General features: G+C 44.8%; 1 protein-coding gene across 1 annotated transcript in view; it reads right to left on the reverse strand.

The window, feature by feature from the left end:
- Positions 1-24,014, reverse strand: part of LOC127444821 (collagen alpha-1(XI) chain-like) — a 41,739-nt gene that overhangs the window by 9,987 nt on the left and 7,738 nt on the right. Inside the window, exons 5-47 of the mRNA XM_051704362.1 lie at positions 23,317-23,479; positions 23,113-23,235; positions 22,481-22,604; positions 18,821-18,852; positions 17,533-17,631; positions 17,406-17,456; positions 17,173-17,205; positions 16,861-16,923; positions 16,711-16,785; positions 16,556-16,639; positions 14,588-14,644; positions 14,165-14,218; positions 14,005-14,058; positions 13,846-13,899; positions 13,560-13,613; positions 13,422-13,475; positions 13,252-13,296; positions 13,090-13,143; positions 12,959-13,003; positions 12,750-12,803; positions 12,168-12,212; positions 11,952-12,005; positions 11,822-11,866; positions 11,679-11,732; positions 11,555-11,599; positions 10,226-10,279; positions 9,995-10,102; positions 9,792-9,845; positions 9,653-9,706; positions 9,464-9,508; positions 9,308-9,361; positions 8,969-9,013; positions 8,727-8,780; positions 8,558-8,611; positions 8,303-8,356; positions 6,230-6,337; positions 6,036-6,125; positions 4,627-4,680; positions 3,184-3,291; positions 2,982-3,089; positions 2,841-2,894; positions 2,701-2,754; positions 2,431-2,538 (exon numbers count right to left, since the gene is read on the reverse strand). Of these exons, the coding sequence (XP_051560322.1) occupies positions 2,431-2,538; positions 2,701-2,754; positions 2,841-2,894; positions 2,982-3,089; positions 3,184-3,291; positions 4,627-4,680; positions 6,036-6,125; positions 6,230-6,337; positions 8,303-8,356; positions 8,558-8,611; positions 8,727-8,780; positions 8,969-9,013; positions 9,308-9,361; positions 9,464-9,508; positions 9,653-9,706; positions 9,792-9,845; positions 9,995-10,102; positions 10,226-10,279; positions 11,555-11,599; positions 11,679-11,732; positions 11,822-11,866; positions 11,952-12,005; positions 12,168-12,212; positions 12,750-12,803; positions 12,959-13,003; positions 13,090-13,143; positions 13,252-13,296; positions 13,422-13,475; positions 13,560-13,613; positions 13,846-13,899; positions 14,005-14,058; positions 14,165-14,218; positions 14,588-14,644; positions 16,556-16,639; positions 16,711-16,785; positions 16,861-16,923; positions 17,173-17,205; positions 17,406-17,456; positions 17,533-17,631; positions 18,821-18,852; positions 22,481-22,604; positions 23,113-23,235; positions 23,317-23,479 (2,875 nt within the window). The remainder of the gene's footprint in view (positions 1-2,430; positions 2,539-2,700; positions 2,755-2,840; positions 2,895-2,981; positions 3,090-3,183; positions 3,292-4,626; positions 4,681-6,035; positions 6,126-6,229; positions 6,338-8,302; positions 8,357-8,557; positions 8,612-8,726; positions 8,781-8,968; positions 9,014-9,307; positions 9,362-9,463; positions 9,509-9,652; positions 9,707-9,791; positions 9,846-9,994; positions 10,103-10,225; positions 10,280-11,554; positions 11,600-11,678; positions 11,733-11,821; positions 11,867-11,951; positions 12,006-12,167; positions 12,213-12,749; positions 12,804-12,958; positions 13,004-13,089; positions 13,144-13,251; positions 13,297-13,421; positions 13,476-13,559; positions 13,614-13,845; positions 13,900-14,004; positions 14,059-14,164; positions 14,219-14,587; positions 14,645-16,555; positions 16,640-16,710; positions 16,786-16,860; positions 16,924-17,172; positions 17,206-17,405; positions 17,457-17,532; positions 17,632-18,820; positions 18,853-22,480; positions 22,605-23,112; positions 23,236-23,316; positions 23,480-24,014) is intronic.

The raw sequence follows: 24,014 nt of genomic DNA on the forward strand, positions 1-24,014 counted from the left end.
CCAGCATCCACAGAGACCATTTCCCTGCCACTACCAGTGTCCATGGTCACAAAGGGCGTTCCCCTGCTGCTGTCAGTGTCCACGGCCACGAAGGCCGCTCCCCTGCCACTGCCAGCATCCTCGGCCATGGAGGCTGTTCCCCTGCCACTGCCAGCATCCTCGGCCAAGGAGGCCGTTCCCCTGCTGCTGCCAGCATCCACGGAGGCCGTTCTCCTCCCACTGCCAGCGCTCATGGCCACAGAGGCCGTTTCCCCATCCCTGCCTGTGCTCATGACCAAGGAGATCGTTCCCCTGCCAGTGCTCACAGCCACAGAAGCTGTTCCCCTGTCACTACCTGTGCTCACAGCCACGGAGTCTGTTTCCATGTCCCTGTCAGTGCCCTTGACCATGGAGGTAATTTCCCTATCACTGCCAGTGCCCATGACCACGGAGGTCATTTCCATGTCACTGCCTGTGCTCACGACCAAGGAGGTCGTTCCCCTGCCACTGCCATTGCCCATGACCACGGAGGTCGTTCCCCTGTCAATGCCTGTGCTCACAGCCACGGAGGCTGTTCCCCTGTCAATGCCAGTCCTCACAGCCACAGAGGCTGTTCCCCAGTCCATATCAGTCCTTACAGCCACAGAGGCTGTTCCCCAGTCCATGACGGTCCTCACAGCCACGAAGGCTGTTCCCCAGCCCATGTCAGTCCTCATGACCATGGAGGCCGTTCCCCAGTCTCTGTCAGTGCTCACGGCCACGGAGGCCGTTCCCCAGTCTCTGTCGGTGCCCACAGCCACGAAGGGCGTTTCCCAGTTGCAGCTGCCAGTGCTCACGGCTGCGGAGACTGTTTGCCTGTCGCAGCCAGTGTCCATGGCCATGGGACGAGGCCTCAGGGCAGAGACAGTGTCTGGCGGACTGGGAGGTGGCCATGGGCCACCCAGTACTCTGTCCCCTCTGCCCTAAGGCCACCTCCCAGGCTGACAGATCCCATCTCTACCCTGAGGCCTCATCCCAGGCCTCCAGACCACACCCCTTTCCTTAAACTCCCTCCCAGGTTTCCCTCCCTTTCCTCCATTTCTATTGTGTTTTCTGTTCTGTGTTAGGGCTTGTTTTGTTTATCTTGTCTTTTGTTTGATATTCCCGTTTGGGATGCCAGGAGGCATCCCTTTTGGGGGGGTAATGTCATGTGATCATCACATCATGTTCTGTCTTGTGTTTCGTTTCCGGACTAAGTGTTGAGCGCATGGGTCCGGGTGTGAGTTACCATCGTGCGCTCTTTGGTAATGTCACGGTCCTGTCACTCTGTCTGGTTAGGGTTTTGTCTGACGGGACCGTGAAATCATCGTCCCATATCTTGTGATTCTTGTACATTCTTTGTGTGAGCGCATGGGTCCGATTGTGAGTTACCGCCATGCGCTCTTCGGTCAGTCTTGTTTCATGTCCAGATCATGGTGTCTGGATCCTGACTTCCTGTATGGTTAGTTCGTCTGTGTTGGGATCCGGACACTCATGCGCCATGTTCTGTTTGTTTTGGTCTAATTGTGTCTATGTTTCTCCGTCATGTGTTTCAGGTGCCGCTGGCACATGGAATCAGCATTTCCATGGGAACCCTGATTGTTTCCATGGGAACGCTGATCATGCTAACTTTCAGCTGGGGAGCGGCCCCTGTCCCTTGTTTGTTCCTGCTTATTTTAATCCCCTCGTGTGTCATGTTCTAGGCTGGATTGTTGAATGTGTTTAGTGTTGAAGTGTGTTTGGTGTGAAGTAACTTACCTCACTCTCTCTGCCTAGTTGTTCCTGTCTCGTGTATCTGTTTGGTTGCCCGTCTCTGCCTGCGTGTCAGGAGTTTGGTTGCCTTCCATTTTTCTGTACACTTGTCCTCTGTGCTCACGAATCTTCAATGGAGTATTCCTTGTCTCTGCCTGTGTGTCGGGAGAGTGGTTGCCTTCCAGTTTTCTGTACGCAAGAGGCTTCAGCGGAGGTTTCCTCACGGCTCTGCTCCTTGCCATCATGGCACGTGTGATCGCTTGTGGGAGCACTCTTCACAGAGGATTCCTCATAACTCTGCTCAAATTATTATTCGAACTGTAAATAAATCCTTTGAACTGTTACTCTGCTCTTGGGTCTCTGTTTCACTTATGTTATGTTATGTTATGTTGTTACATTTCTGGTGTGACAGATTGTGATTTTCTGGCCCTATACCTTTTCAGTCTTTTTTTTTATTTGTATATCATTTGTTTGTTTGTAAAACTGTAAAACCAGTAGGATAAGCAAAAAAAAATTGTTCCTGGTTTGAGACCGGTTTCAAAGGGCGACCAAATTTTGTGCCTAGAATTTTTTTCTCTGTGGAATCGCTTGAAACAAGGCCAGACTGGCCATCGTCTCCAGCACCAGCTTTGTGTGAGTACAGACGGGATAGGAGAGGATGAGTAGAATATAAACAGGTACCTGTAGCCCCATGGGGCCTCTGGATCCTTTAAATCCTCTGAGGCCCTCATCACCCTTCTGTCCATACATGCCCTGCTGTCCTGGAGGACCACGCTCTCCGTCCACACCCTGAGAGCCAGACATACGAATCACATTCGCACTCTCTAAATGATCATGCATCAATAAGAAACATTACAAGAAACAGACTGAAGAGAGGCTGCTTTTCACACTCGTTCCGACTCGCATGTAGAAACATCTTCAAAAGGTGTTAAAATCTGTAAACAAACTCACAGGTGCTCCTGGCTGTCCTTCGGGCCCCTGAGTACCGGCTGGACCTGTCGGCCCCTGAGAGGAGATTTAAACTCATCATTTGTAACAATTTGAAATATGTTGATCTGATATGAGTTTGTGTTTGTATTTGGGTCACTCACAGATTCTCCTTTGTCTCCTTTGCTTCCCTTCTGTCCTGCAGCCCCTGTTTCACCCTGAGAAACATACACAAATTATAACTCTATTATACATACTGTATTATACATATTTTACTCCATTACACATAAACACACTCTTCTCACCTTATCTCCATCTTCTCCTGGTGGTCCTGGAGGGCCCGTGATTCCTGGTAACCCCACAGGCCCCTGTTCACCATCCTGACCTGTGGGTCCAATGAGCCCCTTCTCTCCCTTTACACACAAATAGATGTTACAAACACAAAAACACACACACACACACACACACACACACTGAGAATATTCATTGTGATTTTTCATGTCTTACTGGCTCTCCCTTCTCTCCCATTGGTCCAGGCCCACCACTAGTTCCAGGTCGACCCGGCTGACCAATCGCACCAGCCAGTCCCGGAGGCCCCCGTTCACCTGTGGGCCCCTACAAAGACACACAGAGCTCTTTATAACTGTGTTAATGATTACTTGTAATAATTTCACATACAGTTGAAGTCAGAAGTTTACATACACCTCAGCCAAAACTCAGTTTTCCACAATTCCTGACATTTAATTGTAGAAAAAAATTCCCTGTCTTAGGTCAGTTAGGATCACTACTTTATTTTAAGAATGTGAAATGTCAGAATAATAGTAGAGAGAATGATTTATTTCAGCTTTTATTTCTTTCATCACATTCCCAGTGGGTCAGAAGTTTACACACACTTTGTTAATATTTGGTAGCATTGCCTCATTTCCTCATGATGCCATCTATTTTGTGAAGTGCACCAGTCCCTCCTGCATCAAAGCATCCACACAACATGATGCTGCCACCCCCATGCTTCACGGTTGGGATGGTGTTCTTTGGCTTGCAAGCCTCACCCTTTTTCCTCCAAGCATAACGATGGTCACTATGGCCAAACAGTTCAATTTTTGTTTCATCAGACCAGAGGAAATTTCTTCAAAATGTAAGATCTTTGTCCCTATGTGCACTTCTTCCTTGCTGAGCAGCCTTTCAGGTTATGTTGATATAGGACTCGTTTTACTGTGGATATAGATACTTGTCTACCTGTTTCCTCCAGCATCTTCACAAGGTCCTTTGCTGTTGTTCTGGAATTGATTTGCACTTTTCATACCAAACTATGTTAACCTCTAGGAGACAGAATGCATCTCCTTCCTGAGCGGTATGATGGCTGCGTGATCCCATGGTGTTTATACTTGGGTACTATTGTTTGTACAGATGAACGTGGTACCGTCAGGCATTTGGAAATTGCTCCCAAGGATGAACCAGACTTGTGGACGTCCACAATTTTTTTTCTGAGGTCTTGGCTGATTTCTTTTGATTTTCCCATAATGTCAAGGGGCACTGAGTTTGAAGGTAGGTCTTAAAATACATCCACAGGTACACCTCCAATTCAGTACACCTCCTATCAGAAGCTAATTGGCTAATTATCTAAAGGCTTGAAATAATTTTCTGGAATTTTCCAAGCTGCTTAAAGGCACAGTTAACTTAGTGTATGTAAAGTTCTGACCCACTGGAATTGTGATATAGTCAATTAAAAGTGAAACAATCTGTCTTTAAATAATTGTTGGAAAAATTACTTGTGTCATGCACAAAGTAGATGTCCTAAATTGCCAAAACTATAGTTTGCTAATATTAAATCTGTGGGGTGGTTAAAAAATGAGTTTTAATTACTTCAACCTAAGTGTATGTAAATTTTTGACTTCAACTGTAAATATGACAATCAACGAAATCCGAGTATTTATGAGAGGAAGTACGTACAACTGGTCCTGGGGGCCCGATAGGCCCCGCCCCTCCCCTTAATCCAACTGGCCCCTACACAAGAGAACACAAATCACATGACAAGACTGACCATCACAATCCCTGATGGAGGACATATAACAGCTCTCAATAAGGCATTTGAGGTCATGTTCTTTTGTGAATGATCACTGATAATTGAAACAATCATAAAACTGCTAAATATGCCATGTTTACATTAGGGGTGTAACGATGCATCGATCCAATAACCAACGATCCAATGTTATCGATATAATGCGTAAATATCGATACAGACATTTTTTTAAGATGTACCTTTATTTTAATACTCTCATGTCAGCCACGTCCGTACGCATTTCCGTCAGGCAATGAAGCAACCTTATAACATTCATTTCACTTTATGAGTGCTAAATACGCTTTTCATGTGAAACATGGATGTGCGCAGGGTCTGTGTAGCCAAATTGCACTCTGCTATCTGTGCGCACGCATCAACTGAGCTTCCCGTGAAATGCGAGCTCCAGTGACAGGATCCGTGCGAGCGCATCAACTGGGCGCTACTTAAAATTTGAACTCTCGTGACAAACGCAGAGTGGCTCACATGCGCGATTAATTCGGGCTTCCATCGATATCTTTGCGCATGTGACCCATTTGAAATTTACGTGAGAATTTGCTATTTAAAAGTACCATGGAGCAGTTCAACCATCATGTGAAACGTCTTTACAACGCCGACATTCTGAACAGCTCCAATGAAGGAAAGAGAAATCACCTGCACAGCACTAGCATTAGTTATAAGACTTTACACATTACACATCAACACCCTTACTAACATTTATCCCACTTAACTGTATCAGAATTTTTCATTACAACTGTGGAAGTTGTAGCCAAGAAAAGCACGGCTAGCACGGATAGTTGGAAACAAGTCATGGGTATATAAGTACTTTGAATTGGATTAAACTGAAAAATAAGCCATCATCAAATGATTGATGATCTTGTGTGTGGTGTTATGTTTTATATTATTATCTGTATAATTTTTTTCAACATCTGAAGTACCTTATGTCCCAATGTGGACATTTCAGAGAGCTCAATAAAATATAAAAATCATATTTTGGTTGCATTTGAGGGCAATTTTTTTTTTTATTGATTGTGTAAAATAGGCACAAAATATTGGAATATCGATCACAGGGCCCTAAATCGAATCAAATCAAAATCGTACCGCGGCAGACTTTGAAGTATCAGCTAATATCGGATCACAGGCCAAGAGAATCAATATAAGATCGTATCGTGATGAAACGTCTGATTTACACCCCTAGTTTACAAATAAAAACATCATATATCAGGAATGATTAGCTGTAACTGATCAAGTCTCTATCATAACCCTGCATTTAAAATGAGTCAAATGTCACGTGAGCAGTTACCATGGCACCCGGCGCTCCACGACTACCACGAAATCCTTTCAGACCCTGTGGACCATTCTTTCCTGAAGTACCTGGACCTCCAGGATCACCCTGATAACCACAAACACACACACAAACACACTTACTGTAAGCTGAATTTGAATAATGACAATGATCAAAATGGAGAGACAAATTACCGTTGATGATTTTCTCACCTTTGCACCCTCTTTACCAGCGGCTCCAGGTAAACCTTGCTCTCCAGCAGGTCCCGCAGAGCCCGGGTGTCCTCTCTCTCCCATTGGTCCAGTTTCTCCTGTATTACCCTGTGGCCATCACAGCCAATTAGAATAAAAGCTGTTGCTATTAGCCCCTCCCCCATCTTCTATCCACAAAAACAAATGGATTGTTTGACATAAACTGCTGCTGCAGGTTAGTGAAGTGCTTCACTTTAGATTCAGTTTAAGGCCGTGACACACAAAACCGACGTCAAAGAACTAGCGCCGACTAAATCAGACTGTGGGGTCGGCTCAAGTCGCCTACGTCTGGGTCAAAAAGCTGCTCTTGAACACACCGCAAAGACGACACCCGATGGTCAACTAGCACGTCCGTTCTGCGCCTGGTGAGAGGAAATAACTTTCCGTACCAGCAGGTGGCAGCAGTCTGTATTTGTTACTCAAAACGGGAAACCGGAAGAGCTAGTGACTGCTGGGATACATAAACAAAGCAGCGCTTGCTTACCATCATGTGGTACAGAGCTGGCCTCTCCTGAATCATGCTGATTAATTCGTCTTCACTTGACTCATTCCAGACAGCCATGTCGTTTGAAAATATTTGCATATTGGAATGAGAAATGCGAAGAAATGAGAAGAGCGTTCTGTGTGTTCCCTCTTGACTTCGTTGTTTGCTTGCTTCGTCACTTCTGTTTTTCTTCTCGTGCACTGGTTCGCTAAGCTGAACAGCCAATCAGAATGATCCGACTCACCGACGAGCTCCGCCGCCGATTCAACATGCTCAATCGGCTGAAAAAAGCTGACGGGGACCGACTTCAGCCAACGGTGTGGAACACATCGCAAAAACTAGCCCGACAGACGCTAACCGACAGCCTGACATTGGCCGATGGCCGACTGTCGGCTTGGTGTGACAGGGCTTTAAGACAACAGCAGAACTATCCTTCAAGATAAAAATGTGCAAAGACTGGTAAACTCAGCATTGCATTCTTTTGGAAAATTAGTTCAACTAGTGATAACAGACACTTTGGTCATTTACCACAAAGACACTGCTAGTTGACTACTGGAGTGGTGGTGGCGTAGTGGGCTAAAGCACTGAACTGGTAATTGCTGGTTCGATCCCCACAGCCACCACCATTGTGTCCTTGAGCAAGGCACTTAACTCCAGGTTGCTCCGGGGGGATTGTCCCTGTAATAAGGGCACTGTAAGTTGCTTTGGATAAAAGCATCAGCCAAATGCATAAATGTAAAATGTAGTTGTGTTGCATTACATGCAACAAAACAGCTAATTAGATATGCATTGACAATTCCATTTGGATATTCTACATTTCCCAGTGCTAAAAGTCCAATGGCATGAGTTTGGGGGTGGGGCTGCCTGTTTGTTTGACCAATGGTAGGCAGGGGGAGTGTTTGGAAAACCTCTTTGAAAACATTATTTTTTTCACAATTCTGTTTGGTGACGCAGAATGCACACACTTTAGTTTTATGGCAGGGGTGGTTCCAGGGTCAGTGGATATTTGGTATTTTCGATCCTGTAGAAAGTCCGGTATCATTAATTTATATATAAATATGCTGTATATGTTACTAAATATTAAAATACATTAATTTTATACCGAAGCACTGGTACTCCATGAGCACTTAACCAACCCACACTTACTGCACTTACTATTGCACTTAATGTACAAAAAAACAAAACAAAAAAATCCTTGTCTGTCTCTTTCCTCTGTGCTAACATCTTTACTACTCCAACTACTGTAGATGTTGTTAAGCTTTGTATGACAAATTGCTTGCTAGGTGTCTCATTTGTAAGTCGCTTTGGATAAAGCATCTGCTAAATTACTAAATGTAAATGTGGTACTTTTGACATTAAAATAAGATGATAAAAACATTCAGGGGTTAAGCCCCGGTAGTCCACCACTAGTGTCGCCCATGCTTTACAATATCTTCTCAAGGAATCTGAGAATTTGAAGTGACGTTTGTCTGACCATCTTGTTATCAAGACCACACTTCTGGATTTTAAGGATCATAATTCCACTTTAACTTCTGAAATGATGAGCTCACCTGCGGCCCGACTACACCAGATGGCCCTGGTGGCCCCGTCTTGCCTTGAAAACCCTGTCAGGAGACAAGCAATCAGAACATCACAACACACTTTATTAACACTACACAAACAGTGATGTCATGCAGACACTCAGCTGAAGGCTTGGCTTTCTCGTTCACTGGCAAATAAGGGTCAGCTTCAGGGTCAGGGTTAGGGTTAGGGGATAACTTCATTCTTGTTTCTGGAAGCTAGTGTGATATTTTTGTCACACTCACCGGCTCCCCCCGCTGGCCTGGATGACCTGGCAAACCGTCTTTACCAGCAGCACCCTGAAGACAGGAAGTGTTGGGAATGAAATCTGAATATTCTGTTTAATCTAAATGTGTCCAGGAAAATAACCTGTGTGTTGTATAATTGTATCAAATAAAGATGAGGGTCACTCACATTGGGGCCTTTGGGGCCCATCTCTCCAACACGTCCCTGAGGTCCTTGCGGTCCCTGCAGTATATGATCATATTTATTAATTTATTCAATAACTAACAGCTTAATACCACATTAATCCTAAATAACAAGCCATAAATACAACTGACCAGCTAAAACAACTACAGTGAACAAATGGTTCAAAAGTCTGTGTTTTTCTGTTAATACATGTGTGTGTTCTGTATGTGTGTTATAAGGGCTCTTACTCTCTGTCCCATGGGCCCTGGGGGGCCGTCATGTCCTGAGGACCCCTAGAACAGAAATGGTTTGACACTTTATTACTCTAATTAATATATTCAGTCAATTCTACAGCTTTATATGACAATTAGGGCTGAACATGTTTTAGCCTATTTGTCCCAAAAACATTTAACATGTTTATAATTTATCACCAGGAGTTTGATTTCAGGTAAACCTGACTCACCTTCAGGGAACAGTGTTCAAAACACAGATGTGTACAGTGTTTTGATTGTGATGGTTATTGGTGTGTTATGTGAATTTTCTTATAAAAACAGACTGATGTAAATGAAAATACATTGAAATTTTACCTTGTCTCCCGATTTACCGGTGGGTCCTCTTGCACCACGTCCTCCACGAGCACCCTGAGACACATATAAACATACATTAGCTCAAGCACCAGTTTCATCACAATCCTTTTACACATATCAGATGCTGATAATCAACAGTGTGGACACAGAACTCACATTGGGGCCCCTCTGACCTGCGGCCCCTGCGGGACCCGGTGGGCCCTGAGAAGAACATTACATTATCTATTAATTTGTACATATTCACATGAGTGCACATTTGACATATTTAAATGTTTATACTTTATACTTTATAATTTTTAACAAAGTTTAGCATATTGTTGTTGTAGAATTATGTTCTTAAATGACCTTCTTCCCTTTTTCTCCTGGAACTCCAACAGCTCCAGGAAACCCATCAGAACCCTGAGAGAACATTATAACAGAGTTTTCAGTTATATTACACACAGAGCTGAAACATCATCCATTCATCTGTTCGTCTTCATCTCACCTTCGGGCCCTGACGCCCCGGGTAACCTGGCAAACCTGGAACTCCCAGTTTCCCCTAATAAGAGGCAAATGAGAGACAAACAGAGAAGAGCAAAAGAGCAATCAGTGAGGGTGCGTTTGCTATGGTATAATCTGTAACTTTTATCTTTATAACGGAACTGTTTCTTCTTGTTCTTTTTGATGGTGATGATGATGATGTTTTACCTTTTCTCCAGCGATGCCTGTGGGTCCAGGTTCACCCAATGGACCGCTCTGCCCTTTGGGACCCTCAGGACCATCTTCACCACGCATACCAGTAGCACCCGAGTCTCCCTGATAAAGTGAGAGAGATACAGACAGAGAGACTATAACAGTGTATTCTGGGGTGAGTTTGTGTTATTAGTCTGTGTGTGTTTTCAGTGACAGTGTTTTGTGTTTTTGTGTGTGTGTTATTACAGTGTCTCCTTTAGCACCCATTTCTCCTTTTGCTCCCGGGAAACCATCTTCCCCCTGAACATAAAAAACATGTGATACAGGAGATGTAGTATTTACTGTGTGAACAAGTGTGTGCTCACTTAACTATTAAACTCATACACTCAAACTCATAAACCTGTGATAAAAATCTGCACATGTGATGATGTCTAAAGATGTGATAATGTTTGAAGATGTGATTATATCTGAGGATGTTATGTCTAGAGATGTGATTATGTCTGAGGTTACAGTATGATGTTTGCTGAAGTGATGATGTTTGGAGAAGTTATGTGAAGATATCTGAGGAAGTTGTGATTTTAGGAGGTGATGATGTCTGCAGATGGGATGATATTTGGAAATGTGATATCTGAAAATTGGATGTCAGAAGAAGTGATGATGAGAGGAGATGTGATAATATCTGGAAATGTGGTATCTGAAAATTTCATGTCAGAAGAAGTGATGATATCTGGAGATGTTATATCTGGAGAAGTGATGATATCTGGAGATGTTATATCTGGATATGTGATTATATTTGGAGATGTGATTATATCTGGAAATGTGATGATATCTGGAGATGTTATATCTGGATATGTGATTATATTTGGAGATGTGATTATATCTGGAAATGTGATGATATCTGGAGATGTCATGATGTACAGTATGAGGGTGTGATGAAATCTAAAGATGTGGTGATGATGAAATGATGTCTGGAGATGTTATAAATGGAAATGTGATGATGTCTAGAAATATGATGATATCTGGACGTGTGATAATATCCGGAGATGTGATGATATCTGGAGATACAATGATATCTGTAGACGCCATGATGTTTGAGAACATGATGATATCTGGACATGTGATAAGAAGATAATGTCTGGAGATGTGATGTTTAGAGATGTGGTAGTATCTAGAGATCTAATGATATGATTATATCTGGAAATGTGATGTTATCTGGAGATGTCATGATATACAGTATGAGGATATGATATTTAGAGATGTGGTGATGATGAGATGACACCTGGAGATGTGATGTTAAGAGATGTGGTAGTATCTAGAGATCTAACGATTTCATGATATCTGGAAATGTAAAGTTATCTGGGGATGTGATTATATCTGGAAATATAACAATATCAACAGATGTGATGATATCTAGAGATCTGATGATGTCTGGAGAAGTGATGATATTTGGAGATGTGATATCCAGATATATAATTATATCTGGAGATGTGACAATATTTGTTGCTGTGATGAAATCTGGAGATGTCTGGAGGGTTAAGACTGAAGATGAAGGTTAAGCTGATGTGATGATCTCACCTTCTCTCCTTTACTTCCTATCAGTCCCCTGAGTCCATCAGCACCCTAAAACACAAAACACACATGTATTCAGTACACACACTGACACACTGAGAGGTGTTGTATGATTCAGAGAGCTCAGTACTTTGGCTCCTCTGGGTCCAGGATATCCCACAGGCCCCTGAACTCCTGCGGCCCCCTACAACAAACAAGACACAACAATTAATCACTTATTATACAAGTACATTTAGATCATGTCAAACACACACACAAACGTGTCTCTCTCACCGGTAGGCCTTTTTCTCCCGGTGGCCCTTCTCGCCCTGAGTGACCCTGTGAGCAGTGAATCATGAGGTACAGTGTGTAACTCTTCAGTGTTTAGAGTAAAGGGCAGCAACAGGATGTGTGTAACACTCACCGGTGGGCCGTCTATACCAGGTAACCCCTTCATTCCCTTCTTCCCTTGAGGACCCTGTTACGCAAACAAAAATCTATTTAAATTTAATTTAAAATCTGAAAATCGAGTTAAAATCTTGCCCATAATACAGCTTATTCTGACCAAGAGCCATCCACTTAAACAGGAAGAGAACATCTGAATTGACCAATCACACTATTTTTACAGAGAGATTGGCACCTTTTCTCCTGGCAATCCAATTGGTCCCTGAGGGCCAGGAAACCCCTACAGAACAGAAAGGACAGAGCAGTCAGGAGTGTGTGTGTGTGTGTGTGAGTGAGTGTGAGTGTTTACGTGTGTGTGTGTGTGTGTGTGTGAGTGTGTATCTGTGTGAGTGTGCGTGAGTGTGCGTGTGTGTGCGTGTGCGTGCGTGTGTGTGTGTGAGTGTGTGTGTGTGAGTGTGTGTGTGTGTGTGTGTGTGCGTGCGTGTGTATCTGTGTGTGCGTGCGTGTGAGTGTGTGTGTGTGTGTGTGTGTGTGAGTGTGTGTGCGCGTGTGTGTGTGCGTGAGCGTGCGTGTGAGTGTGCGTGGAATCCCGGGTGTGCGTGTGTGTGTGAGTGTGTGTGCGTGTGTGTGTGTGTAGGTGAGTGTGAGTGTGTGTGAGTGTGTGTGTGTGTGTGCGTGCATGTGAGTGTGTGTGAGTGAGTGTGTGTGAGTGCGTGCGTGTGTGTGAGTGCGAGTGTGCGTGCGCGAGCATGCGCGTGTGTGAGCGTGTGCATGAGTGTGCGTGTGCGAGTGCGTGTGCGTGTGCGTGTGCGTGTACCTGGAATCCCGGGTTTCCCTGCTGTCCTGGGGCTCCGGGTTCTCCAGGTGGCCCCTGTGAACACAAGTGTGTAACTGAACAACACGATAATGTCATCTGTATATTCACAACATGAAATGCATCCACAGAACTGTAGTGTCTTCAGAACTGACTCGAACCTCAGCAGCTCTGTAACTTCAGCCGATGAATTCAGATCAGTGTGTACCTACCAGGTTCCCCTTTGACCCCTGAGTTCCATCAACCCCACGAATACCCTAATAAACACAGAAACATTCAGCTCTTTACTTCAGCTGTGGCTTCATAGTTCAACACAAATCATGCTGGGCTTCATTTGACTCACCAGCTGTCCTGGAGGACCAGGAAGACCCCTCTGACCCGTCAGCCCAGCAAGACCCTACGACAATCAAACACACAAACATTTCTGCAGCTGATCAATCACTGAAGATTTAGACTGATTCATGGCTAAATAATCACTGATATGATTTAATGTGTCAGTACATACAGGTTCTCCTGGCTGACCTCTCGGCCCCGGCTGCCCATCTGAACCCTGAACATTAACACATCAACACTGTGATAAATGTATCTGATATAAATGATTATCTGTCACTCAAACACACATCATACGGATGAAAACGTACAGAACATACCACCGACAGACAGACTGGGACTCACTTTTTCTCCTGGGGCTCCTGGGGGGCCGATGGGCCCTTTCTTCCCTGCATCTCCCTGCACAACACACACACATAACAGATTAAAACACATAGACCCTCATTAACAGCCAGTCATAATGTGATTTAATGAGTCTTTTACCTTATGACCTTTATTTCCAGGTAGACCCGGCAAACCATCAAATCCTCTGTCCCCCTGACAACAAGAGACAGAATAAAACTAAAATACTAACATCAAACCATGTCCTAAAGTCACAGTTGTGTCCAGTGGTTCGGACAAATGTGTGATTCCATGTTTATCAGAGCAGTAAATGGTGAATTTTACACCACAAACGACTAAAGAAACATCTAATCTTTTGCATGAAGTGTCTGAACTCAATTTTACAGCAAGAGAGAAAAGTGTCGCTCACACACAACTGATCACTTACTTTAGCTCCGGTTTCTCCTGGTTCACCTCGACCTCCGTCTGCACCACCACGACCCTGTCAACACACACACACACACACACACACACACACACACACACACATATTGGGAGGTTTTCAGCAGATGTCTAGTCATGTGTGTTTGAATGGGATGAAACTCACCCTTTTTCCTGGTTTACCATTCAGTCCTGGAGCTCCCGGAAACCCACGAGCACCCTGAAGACAGACAGACAGACAAACAGACAGACATGTGGATGATGTAGTTGTGCTGATGGACTGTAACACATAGTATTTAAACAAGATAAACATCATGATCTCTCACCGGTGGACCCGTCAATCCATGATCACCCTTCAACCCCCGCGGCCCTGGAGAACCCTGACAAACACACAATCACACACACACACTCTTTACTCAGTCAAATCAAAAATGTATTATTTTGCATGCCAATAAAGCATGTTACAGTGCAACTGAAAGTAACTGTTGTGGTAAGACTGAGTCAGTAAACTCTGATTTGATCTGTCAATGATGAAAGCTGAAAACATTTACATTTACTCTCTCAGTATACAGCTGACTGATAATACAGCACACAATCACATTAACCTCATATAGAGACACTGTACACACTAGAGGGCGCTACACACACTAAAACACATCACAACTGTCACACAGACACAAACACACACTCTCAGTGTAGTTGGACAGCCTCAGGTTCTACTTTAAACACACACACACACACACACTCACCAGTGGGCCGGGGCGTCCGGTCAGTCCTAACGGTCCCAGTGGCCCTTTCAAAGACAGCTGAACACAAACATCAACACAAACACAAACATCAGTGATCTAAGAAACATCCAAATAAGGTCATGATTAGGTCACAGTCATCATAATACTGACACACGATGACTGTAGACATCGCAAAAGATTCTGATTCTTCCTTTCGGTACTTTAAAGCTGAAGTTTGTAATTTCTGCGGCACTAGCGTCACCAAATGGAATCGCAAAAATAAACTTAATACGCCCCTCGTCTGCCATTGGTCAAACAAAGAGATAGCCCCGCCCCCAACTCACTCACATTTGTTGAGTAATGTTGTTGGGGCAGGTCTAAATGGGTCACTCAAAACAAACACAGGAATATTCAAAGCACCAGAGAGAATGTTCACAGTTTTCGAGAAAATTAACCTATGAACAGCTTACTTACAGTTGTCTCTGCATATTAAGCTGGGATAGAAGAAAGAATTTGAACATAGAAAAAGTGACTTCAGCTTTAAGAGGTTGTTGTAGTGTTCTTGTACTCTTTTGGTTATAAAATGTCTTTATCTGCAGTACAGAGTCACTCATGAGCTGCAAACACAGGTACGGTTGCCACTTTTGAAGATGTAAAATACGGGACACTCTCTGTAGGGTTGATGAATGGTTGTTGTGTTTTAGCACAATGTTTGGACTTTTCAGACGGGCCCTTACCCACTGTAAGGAAAACTTTCAATGAATTTTGAAGTAAAATTAACTTGACCCTAATGGGGTTCTCCCTCTTGAACGATTTCGCTGTGACGCCATCTGACCAGCTTAAAGACAGGATGAATCTTGCCCCGTATTGATTCAATACAGGATGCATCATTTCATCTATAAATACAGGACGATCCCATATTTTACGGGATGGGTGTTAAACCTACAAGCAGGTGTTTGCATAACTATTTTACTGAAAAAACGCTCCAAATGATTCAAATCGATTAGAGAATCCGGTTAACCTGGTTTAACTGATTCATTGAAAAAGAACCGACTCAAAAGATTGACTCGTTCGTGAAACGGGCATCACTAGTTCTGATTCTAAACAGCCAAAATGATTTCTGAAATATTGTCAGGAAAGGTGTAGAATTGTAGCTTGTGTCAACACTACTGCACTGTATCGAAGCTTGATTCATTTAGCCAAAACGTAATCTGTGACGTCCAAAGCTTCTGACAACTGAAAATCATGTGACTGTTTCAGTGTCTAATTCAAAAGGTGCAAATCACAACAACAGGATTGAAATTAAAAACAGTCACATAAGAATTTTTCAGTCCCGTTAATAACGTTACTGTCCAGCTCATTCTAAAATGAATTTATTCTCATACATTACAATCATTACTATCAAACATTACAATCTAAATTATTTCATTACATTATAACACATCTTTTCCCAGTGACAGATTGTTTTGAAGGGCTCTTAAAATCGTGAAATGGACTTGTATTTTTCTGTTGCCATTGATGAATGATCAGTCAAGTGACAGATGATCTCAGACCTGAGTGCCCATGAGCGATGATGGCAGCTTCTAGATTGTGTACTTCCTGAAAACCCTGTGCTAGATGAGCACTGCCATAGAGATGAATGGAGATGCTAACGGATAGTTCTCTCTCCTTACATTAACCTAGTATCTCATTTATGAATCCCTTGAGGTTTGAGCCCTTCTTAGTTACTTGGCTGATTTATAAACACTTCCTGTAGTGAAAAAAGAAGACATAATAGCATTCAAAACCAAACTGAAGCACATGTTAAAAGCAGCAGCTGTAACGGAATGCTGCGGCTTAGGTGCACTTCATCATTTGACCACCAGATGGCAGTAAATTGAACTGAATCCATCTCTTCCCGGGCACCGTCGGTTACTACAGTATCAGAAGAGCGTGTGTAATATAATCGAGTGATAACTGAGTTAGTGTAGAGTTACAGTGGTGTCTTGCCTTAGTGTGCTGCAGGATGGCTTGAGCTTGAGCTTCTTGAGCTGAAATGACCGGCCCTTTACCTTGATCACCACCAAACTGAAACTAACACACACAGAGCATTAGAGTCATGACCTCATGTACAACAGCGACGTCATGTGATGTGTGACACTCACAGGTAACATAAGCAGTATGCCGGAAGGACCAGGTATCCCATCAGCCCCTGATAGACCCTGACGTCCTGCAGGACCCTGAATTAACAACAGATAATTTCACATATGTCTGATGAAAATATTCCTGATTCAGTATGTATGTGTTTGTCTCACTGGATCTCCTGGATCTCCTATTGGTCCTGGGGATCCCATTGGACCGGGCTCACCTGGCAGTCCCTGAAACAAACCAAAAATACACTGTCTATCACTAACACACACATGCACACAGGTTATAAACTGATACAGAGGGGGCCGTTCACTAAACAGTTGTGCCACTTACACATGTTTTATTCAGCACATAAACCTGCTTTTTTTTTTTTTTTTGACTAAACACACACAATTAAGTTTAACCAGTCAGCATTATTCTAGACTGCGCTTTATTCACAAAAATCAGCACTATTTGTCTGAAGTTTTTGGTAACATTACCTCACGACCGGGCGGTCCTATGATCAGGGTGCCCTTTATAATGCCAGACACACAATAAATCACGCAGTTATCATATGATCCAGCTGTCGACATGTTTATAATCACATATTTATGTCCATTTTTACATAAATCATGTGTACAGTAATGGACTTACATTGGCAGTCTGTCTATATACATTTATAGTATATATACTATTTAACGTGTGTGTGTGTATGTGTGTGTGTGTGTGTCACCTCTCCTAACACTGCAGGTTCTCCCTTCTCTCCTTTCTCTGGACCGAGTGACTGAAATCAAGACAACACAAAGCATCACAACAAATCCACCAATCAGAGAGAGAGAGAGAGAGAGAAAGAGCATCACCTGTCCACTGAAGAACTGTTCCTCTCTCTCTGCTGGATGATAATCATATTCCTCATATTCATGATATTCTCTGTATTCCTCTGTATTCGAGTCCACATACTCCACAATCTGACACAATGACATAACACACATATAGAATGAGATACACACAAAAAACACACACACAATGAGGTAACACTAAGAATGAGATGAAACACAGAATGAGATAAAACACACACACACACACAAGCACACACAGAATGAGATACACACAAAAAAGAGAAAACACAAACACACTGTCTCTACTCAAAGGAAAGTAGGAAGTGAGAGTCGGCGAGTTCCAACTCAAAAGGTAATTTATTTTAACAAACACAGAAAACTCGCTTTTCAGCGGAATCAAAACAACACAGTCTCTGTGTGTGTGTGTGTGTGTGTGTGTGTGTGCAGCTCTCTCTCCCCTCACTGGCATCCGGCTCGTTCTTACCCGTCTCCACTCACTGCAATGACAAACAGCTGTTAGATACAATCATTGCCAGGTGATGATCCTTACCGTTCTCATCTCCTGATCTCGCTCTCCATTCACAAGCCTGCGCTCAACCACGCCCCCACCACCACATACCCCCATCATCCGACTGTGGACCACCTCGAACTTAAAAGGCTGAAGAGCCAGATACCAGCGGGTGATCCACGGGTCCTTCATGCGATGGAGCCACTGGAGCGGGGGTGGTCCGAACAGACCATGAAAGCCCGTCCCAGGAGGTAGTACCGAAGGGTGAAGACTGCCCACTTGATGGCCAGACACTCCTTCTCAACGGTGCTGTACCTCGTCTCTATCGCCGAAAGCTTCTGGCTGATGTACAGCACCGGGTGCTCCTCCCCCTCCACCACCTGGGACAACACGGCTCCCAACCCCCTGTCCGATGCTTCGGTCTGTACAAAAAAAGGGAGAGAAAAATCAGGAGCATGTAACAATGACCCACCACAAAGCGCAGCTTTCACCTGCATAAAAGCCTGTTGGCACGGCTCCGACCACTGAACCGGGTCTGGGGCTCCCTTTATTGTGAGATCGGTCAGCGGGCTGGTGACATCTGAATAATTAGGCACAAACCTCTTATAATAGCCAGCCAGCCCCAGGAACTGTCTTGCCTCCTTTTTAGTCTTGGGTCTTGGGCAGGCCGCAACCACTGCGGTCTTATCAATTTGGGGGCGCACCTGCCCAGGACCCAAGTGGAACCCCAGATACCGTACCCCCACCCATCCAACTGCACACTTCTTGGGGTTTGCAGTGAGTCCTGCCCATTGCAGTGACCTCAGAACCACCCTCAGATGCTTCATACGCCGCTGCCAATCATTACTGTATATAATGATGTCATCCAGATAGGCAGCAGTGTAAGCAGAGTGTGGTCTGAGGACTTGGTCCATAAGGCGCTGAAACGTAGCCAGGGCTCCAAACAAACCAAACAGAAGGGTCAAGAACTGGTGTTAGCCAAACGGTGTGCAGAAGGCCATTTGCTCATGGGAAATTGGTGTTAAAGGGATCTGCTAATAAACCTTAATTAAATCCAGTGTTGAATAAAAGCAAGCCGCGCCCGACCAATCGAGCAGTTTGTCAATATGAGGCATTGGATACGCGTCAAATTTAGACACCACATTGACCTTTCTATAATCCACACAGAACTGCACAGAGCCGTCGCTCTTCAGAACCAGCACCACTGAGCTGGCCGAGTCACTGTGGGATTCTTCTATTACCCCCATCTCTAGCATGACCTCTAATTCTTCTCTAACCGCTTTTTTTTGTGCTCGGGTAATCGGTAGTGACGACTGCCTACCACTACCCCAGTAGTTGTTTCGATATTGTGTTTTATAAGGTTCGTACGACCGGGAAGGGGCGAAAACACGTTTGAGAATTCTCTTTGCAACCGGGCCACGTCCGTGATTTGCGACGGTGAGAGGTGGACTCCGCAAGTGACCGGGGAGCCGTGATTGGCTTTTAAGTTCACCTCCGGCCCAAGCTCCTCCCTCTATGGTACCACCATCATCAAAGCCATGGTTACCACCTCCCTCCATGGTTTGAAGAGGTTGAGGTGGTAAATTTGCCATCGAGAACGTACTGAATTTAGTTTTTGCTGTTTGAAGGTTCCTCCCAATTTTCCCTCATGATATCTAAGACACCGCAAGGCTTATGCCCATACAATAATTAAAATGGGGAGAACCACATGGAGGCTTGCGGGACCTTTGAACTGCAAACAGGGGTTCAAGCCACTTATCCCGATTCCGAGCATCATCGTGCATGAACTTACAAATCATATTTTTCAGGGTTTTATTAAACCATTCGACCAAGCTGTCCGTTTGCAATGGTAGACGCATGTCCGAATCAATTTAATACCCAATAATTCGTACAGCTCGCAAAGTGTACATGACATAAAATTAGTGCCTTGATCAGTGAGGATTTCTTTCAGAATCCCAACTCGGGAGATAATTCCGAAGAGTGCCTCCGCAACACTACGTGCGGAGATGTTGCGCAAAGGCACTGCTACCGGATATCGTGTTGCGTAGTCCACCAGAACCAACACAAAGTGATGTCTGCATGCCGTCCTCTCTAATGGCATGAAAAGGTCCATACCAATTCTTTCGAAGGGGACCTCGATCAAAGGAAGCGGGCGCAAAGGTGCTCTTGGGGTGGCCGGTGGATTCACCAGCTGACATTCACGGCATGCACCACACCACCTGCGAACATCCCCGTGAATGCCCGGCCAATAGAAACGGGCCATTAGATGGTTCAGTGTCTTTTCCTGCCCTAAGTGACCCGCCATCGGATTATAATGAGCTGTCTGGAATAACATTTCCCGATGGTTCTTCGGTATCAATAATTGGGTTGTATCTTCCTTTGTCTGAACATACTGCATCACTCGATACAACTGGTCATTTATAATAGAAAAGTACGGATAGGCGAGTGCAATGTCTGGCTGAAGAAGGTGACCATTAATCACTCTCACTTGGTCGAAGGAGTGCCTAAGGGTCTTGTCTCGCCTCTGCTCCAGAGGGAAACCCTCTAAAGGCTGGGGAAGCTGAGACTTGTCCCTCCCTTACATTATCCTGACACGCAGCTGACATAGACGGCCCCGGCTCTGCCTCCCCAGCGAGCGCATCACAAATCCCACATGAGACGCTCTGTTACCCATCCACACAAATTTCCCTTAATAAAGTGGAAAACACTGGCCAATTCGTGCCCAAAATTAGTGGATGGGTGAGGCGCAAACTAACCGCAGCCTCAACACTATGCTTTTGTCCCCGAAATTGAATTGTCACAGTCACTACAGGATAATCGTGGATATCCCCATGCACACACCTTACCTTCACCTTGTGACTAGCACCCAAAGCCTTGTCTTGAACCAGGCATTGATGGATGGAGGTTTGGCTGCAACCCGGGTATGCTATAAATCCCAGCTCAACTGGGGGCAGCCTGTGGAGCGTTGGGGACCTAAACCAATGTCCCCACCTCCATCATCTCCATCAAATGCCCGGGCTGGTCACGGAAATGCCCGGGCTCCCTGCAGCTCCAACAGACCGGCCCAGGCTCCATGCCCGGGCCCGTGACAGTGGGTCCACCACCCTGGGAGTGAGAGCAGAGAGGGGCAGGGGAAACCGGCTGGTAATGCAATCCCTGGAGCCGAGGAGCCAGTTTGAGAGGGGCCCCTCCCCGTATCCAGGGAGAAGGAACAGGACGGAAAGCAGTGGGAGGAGGGGAGACAAGGGAGTGACAGAGAAAGAAAGAGAGAATGATCTCAGGCCTTGCCGGCTCCCGAATACGCCACCATGTGGTCCTTTGCCAGCTAGATGGCTGTTTGGAGCGACGACGGGTGGTGGAACTGGACCCACTCCACCGTCCCTCTCGGAAGTCATACCACCAGATCAATGACAGCTCCGACATCACTTTGCTTAGCCAGCAACCACCTCCGGCAGGCGTCCCGGTACTGTTGGGTGAAGGCAAATGCTCATCTAGCGAAAGTGTTGGCGCTGCTGCTCAGGTGTCCAGCCGAACCGTTGCAGGATGGCTTTCCTCAAGTCGGCGTACACCAGGAGGTTCTCCACTGGTTACTGCTGCACCGCTAGTTGGGCTTCCCCAGACAACAGTGGAATTAACTGGACCGCTCACTGGGTGCTCGGCCATCTGCATGCCCCCGCCATCCGCTCAAAGAGCTCCAGGAAGGCCTCCGGATCATCTTGGGGGCCCAACTTGACTAGTGGAACCTGGGGTGAGGCGGTCGTGGGGTCCGGGATCACAGCGGCAGCACCAGCACCCTCCTGGTACAGCAAGCTCTGGAGCATCTTCCGGTCCTTCACTTGGGCCTGGAGAAGTGCAATGAATTGCTGCTCCTGTTCGGTGCACAGCTCGAAGAGGGCCTGATGTTGTGTCTGGCGGATACTGGCGAGGGTCTTGACAACATCCTCCAGAGGTGAGGGATCCATGACAGCATTCTTCCTCCCTTAATCCTGGGTTTCAGCACCAGTGTAACGGGTAATGTCTCTGCTTAAGGGAAAGGAGGAAGCAGGACATGGCGAGATCCAACTCAAAAGGTAATTTATTTTAACAAACACAGAAAACTAGCTTTTTAGCGGAATCAAAACAACTTTCTCTTCCCTCACTGGCGTCCGGCTCGTTCTTAAAGCCCATCAACACTCTCACTGCAATGACAAACAGCTGTTAGAGACAATCATTGCCAGGTGATGATCTTTACCATTCTCATCTCCTGATCTCGCTCTCCATTCACAAGCCGGTGCTCAACCACGCCCTCACCACCACACATACATAGAATGATATACACACACATACATAACTAACACAAACACAGAATGAGAAAACACACACAACAGGAAGATATAAGGCACAAACACACACACACAGAATGAGAAAACACACATAACAGGAAGATATAAGGCACAAACACACACACACAGAATGAGACACACACCTCATACTCTGTGACGTTGTCTCCTGCAGTAACCGTAGAGACAGAGAGGTCACTGTAAAGGTCGTTGTAAAGGTCATCATCATACTCTTCTTCGATTGGCTTCCTGGGGGGTCTCTTGACCTGCACAACATCACCATGTCACCATGACAACAAATACCATAGCAAAAGGGCTGGGTGACTCTCAATATTTTTCATATATGTTTATTTACTCTGAAAATTTAGATTTGAAATCTGAGGAACCATCATTTCTTCCACACATGCACTCTTTACAATCGTGAATATTCCATACACAGTATATCACCCAGCCCTACATAGAAACAGTCTGTAAACAACACAAAACCATCTTCATGCACAACAAGACAACATGGTCTGAACACACCTTTAATATCAGCTTGACTTACAGCACATACACACACACACACACACACACACACACACACACACATACACACACACACACACACACAGTGAATGTTTCTGGAAGGTATCCTCAACAACATGCTCGTCACTGAGCCAAAGAAAGACTTGAATACTGATGAAGAGAGAGAGACAGAGAGAAAGAGAGAGCTTGACATATTAATAACTTAAGAATTGTATGTAAATTAGCCCCTCCTGTGGGCAGGGTTACCTCTACAGGGTCCAGTGATAGGCTGTTGTAAGCGAGGGCAGAGTCACAGTCAGGAATGTGGGTGTGGCAGTAATCTGCAGCAGCTCTGGGGTCTGGAGATATCAACAGCTGCTGAATCTCACCCTACACACACACACACACACACACATTTATAAAAACACACACATATACTGTATACACAAACATATAAACACACACACTGACCTCAAACACTTCTTCATCCAGGAGTCTAGTCCCAAACACAGTCACACCCTCTGTGCTGACCTTAGGCTCCAGACCTCTGGGGAGGTCAAGGGTCGCCATTTTCTGGCAATCCAGGTAAAGTGTGACCTTCTGGCCCACCACGCTGTATGCCAGTCTGTGCCACCTGTAAGGTCAAAGGTCAAGTGAAAGCCTATGATTGGCAGGTGTCTGATGTATGAGAGATGAGCTGCAGTGTTTGAATCATCTGAGTCACAAAACTAATCTAAAGACTTCTGAACAAACTCCAAGACTCATCAATCTTTATATTTATCAGGAGAACGGCATCATGAACTTCTGACAGAGACGATACTTCCTGGATCAAGCTGCACTGAAAACACTAATAAGCTGACTCTACTCAGTTGAATTGAGTAATGGCGTTTCCAAAATTTAACTTGGTGTACACATAGAGTGAACTTAACTATTTATGTTAAAGTGAAAGTAGACTTAACTCTTTAAATTAATTAAGTTGTTGTTTCTACTTAATAATTTTAATTGAATGGACTCAAATAAAGGTCTTCATTTAGATCAGCTAACCATCTTAGACTGGTTTAATATGTTTTATCTGCAGTTGAGTTCAGTATATTCTCTTTCTGTCAGCGGTGTGTCTTTATCTGCTGTTTCATTAATAACAGGGTTCAAGTGCGATCCTAACAACTGTT

The sequence above is a fragment of the Myxocyprinus asiaticus genome, chromosome 8 (genome assembly GCF_019703515.2).
Source record: "Myxocyprinus asiaticus isolate MX2 ecotype Aquarium Trade chromosome 8, UBuf_Myxa_2, whole genome shotgun sequence".
Taxonomy (NCBI): domain Eukaryota; kingdom Metazoa; phylum Chordata; class Actinopteri; order Cypriniformes; family Catostomidae; genus Myxocyprinus; species Myxocyprinus asiaticus.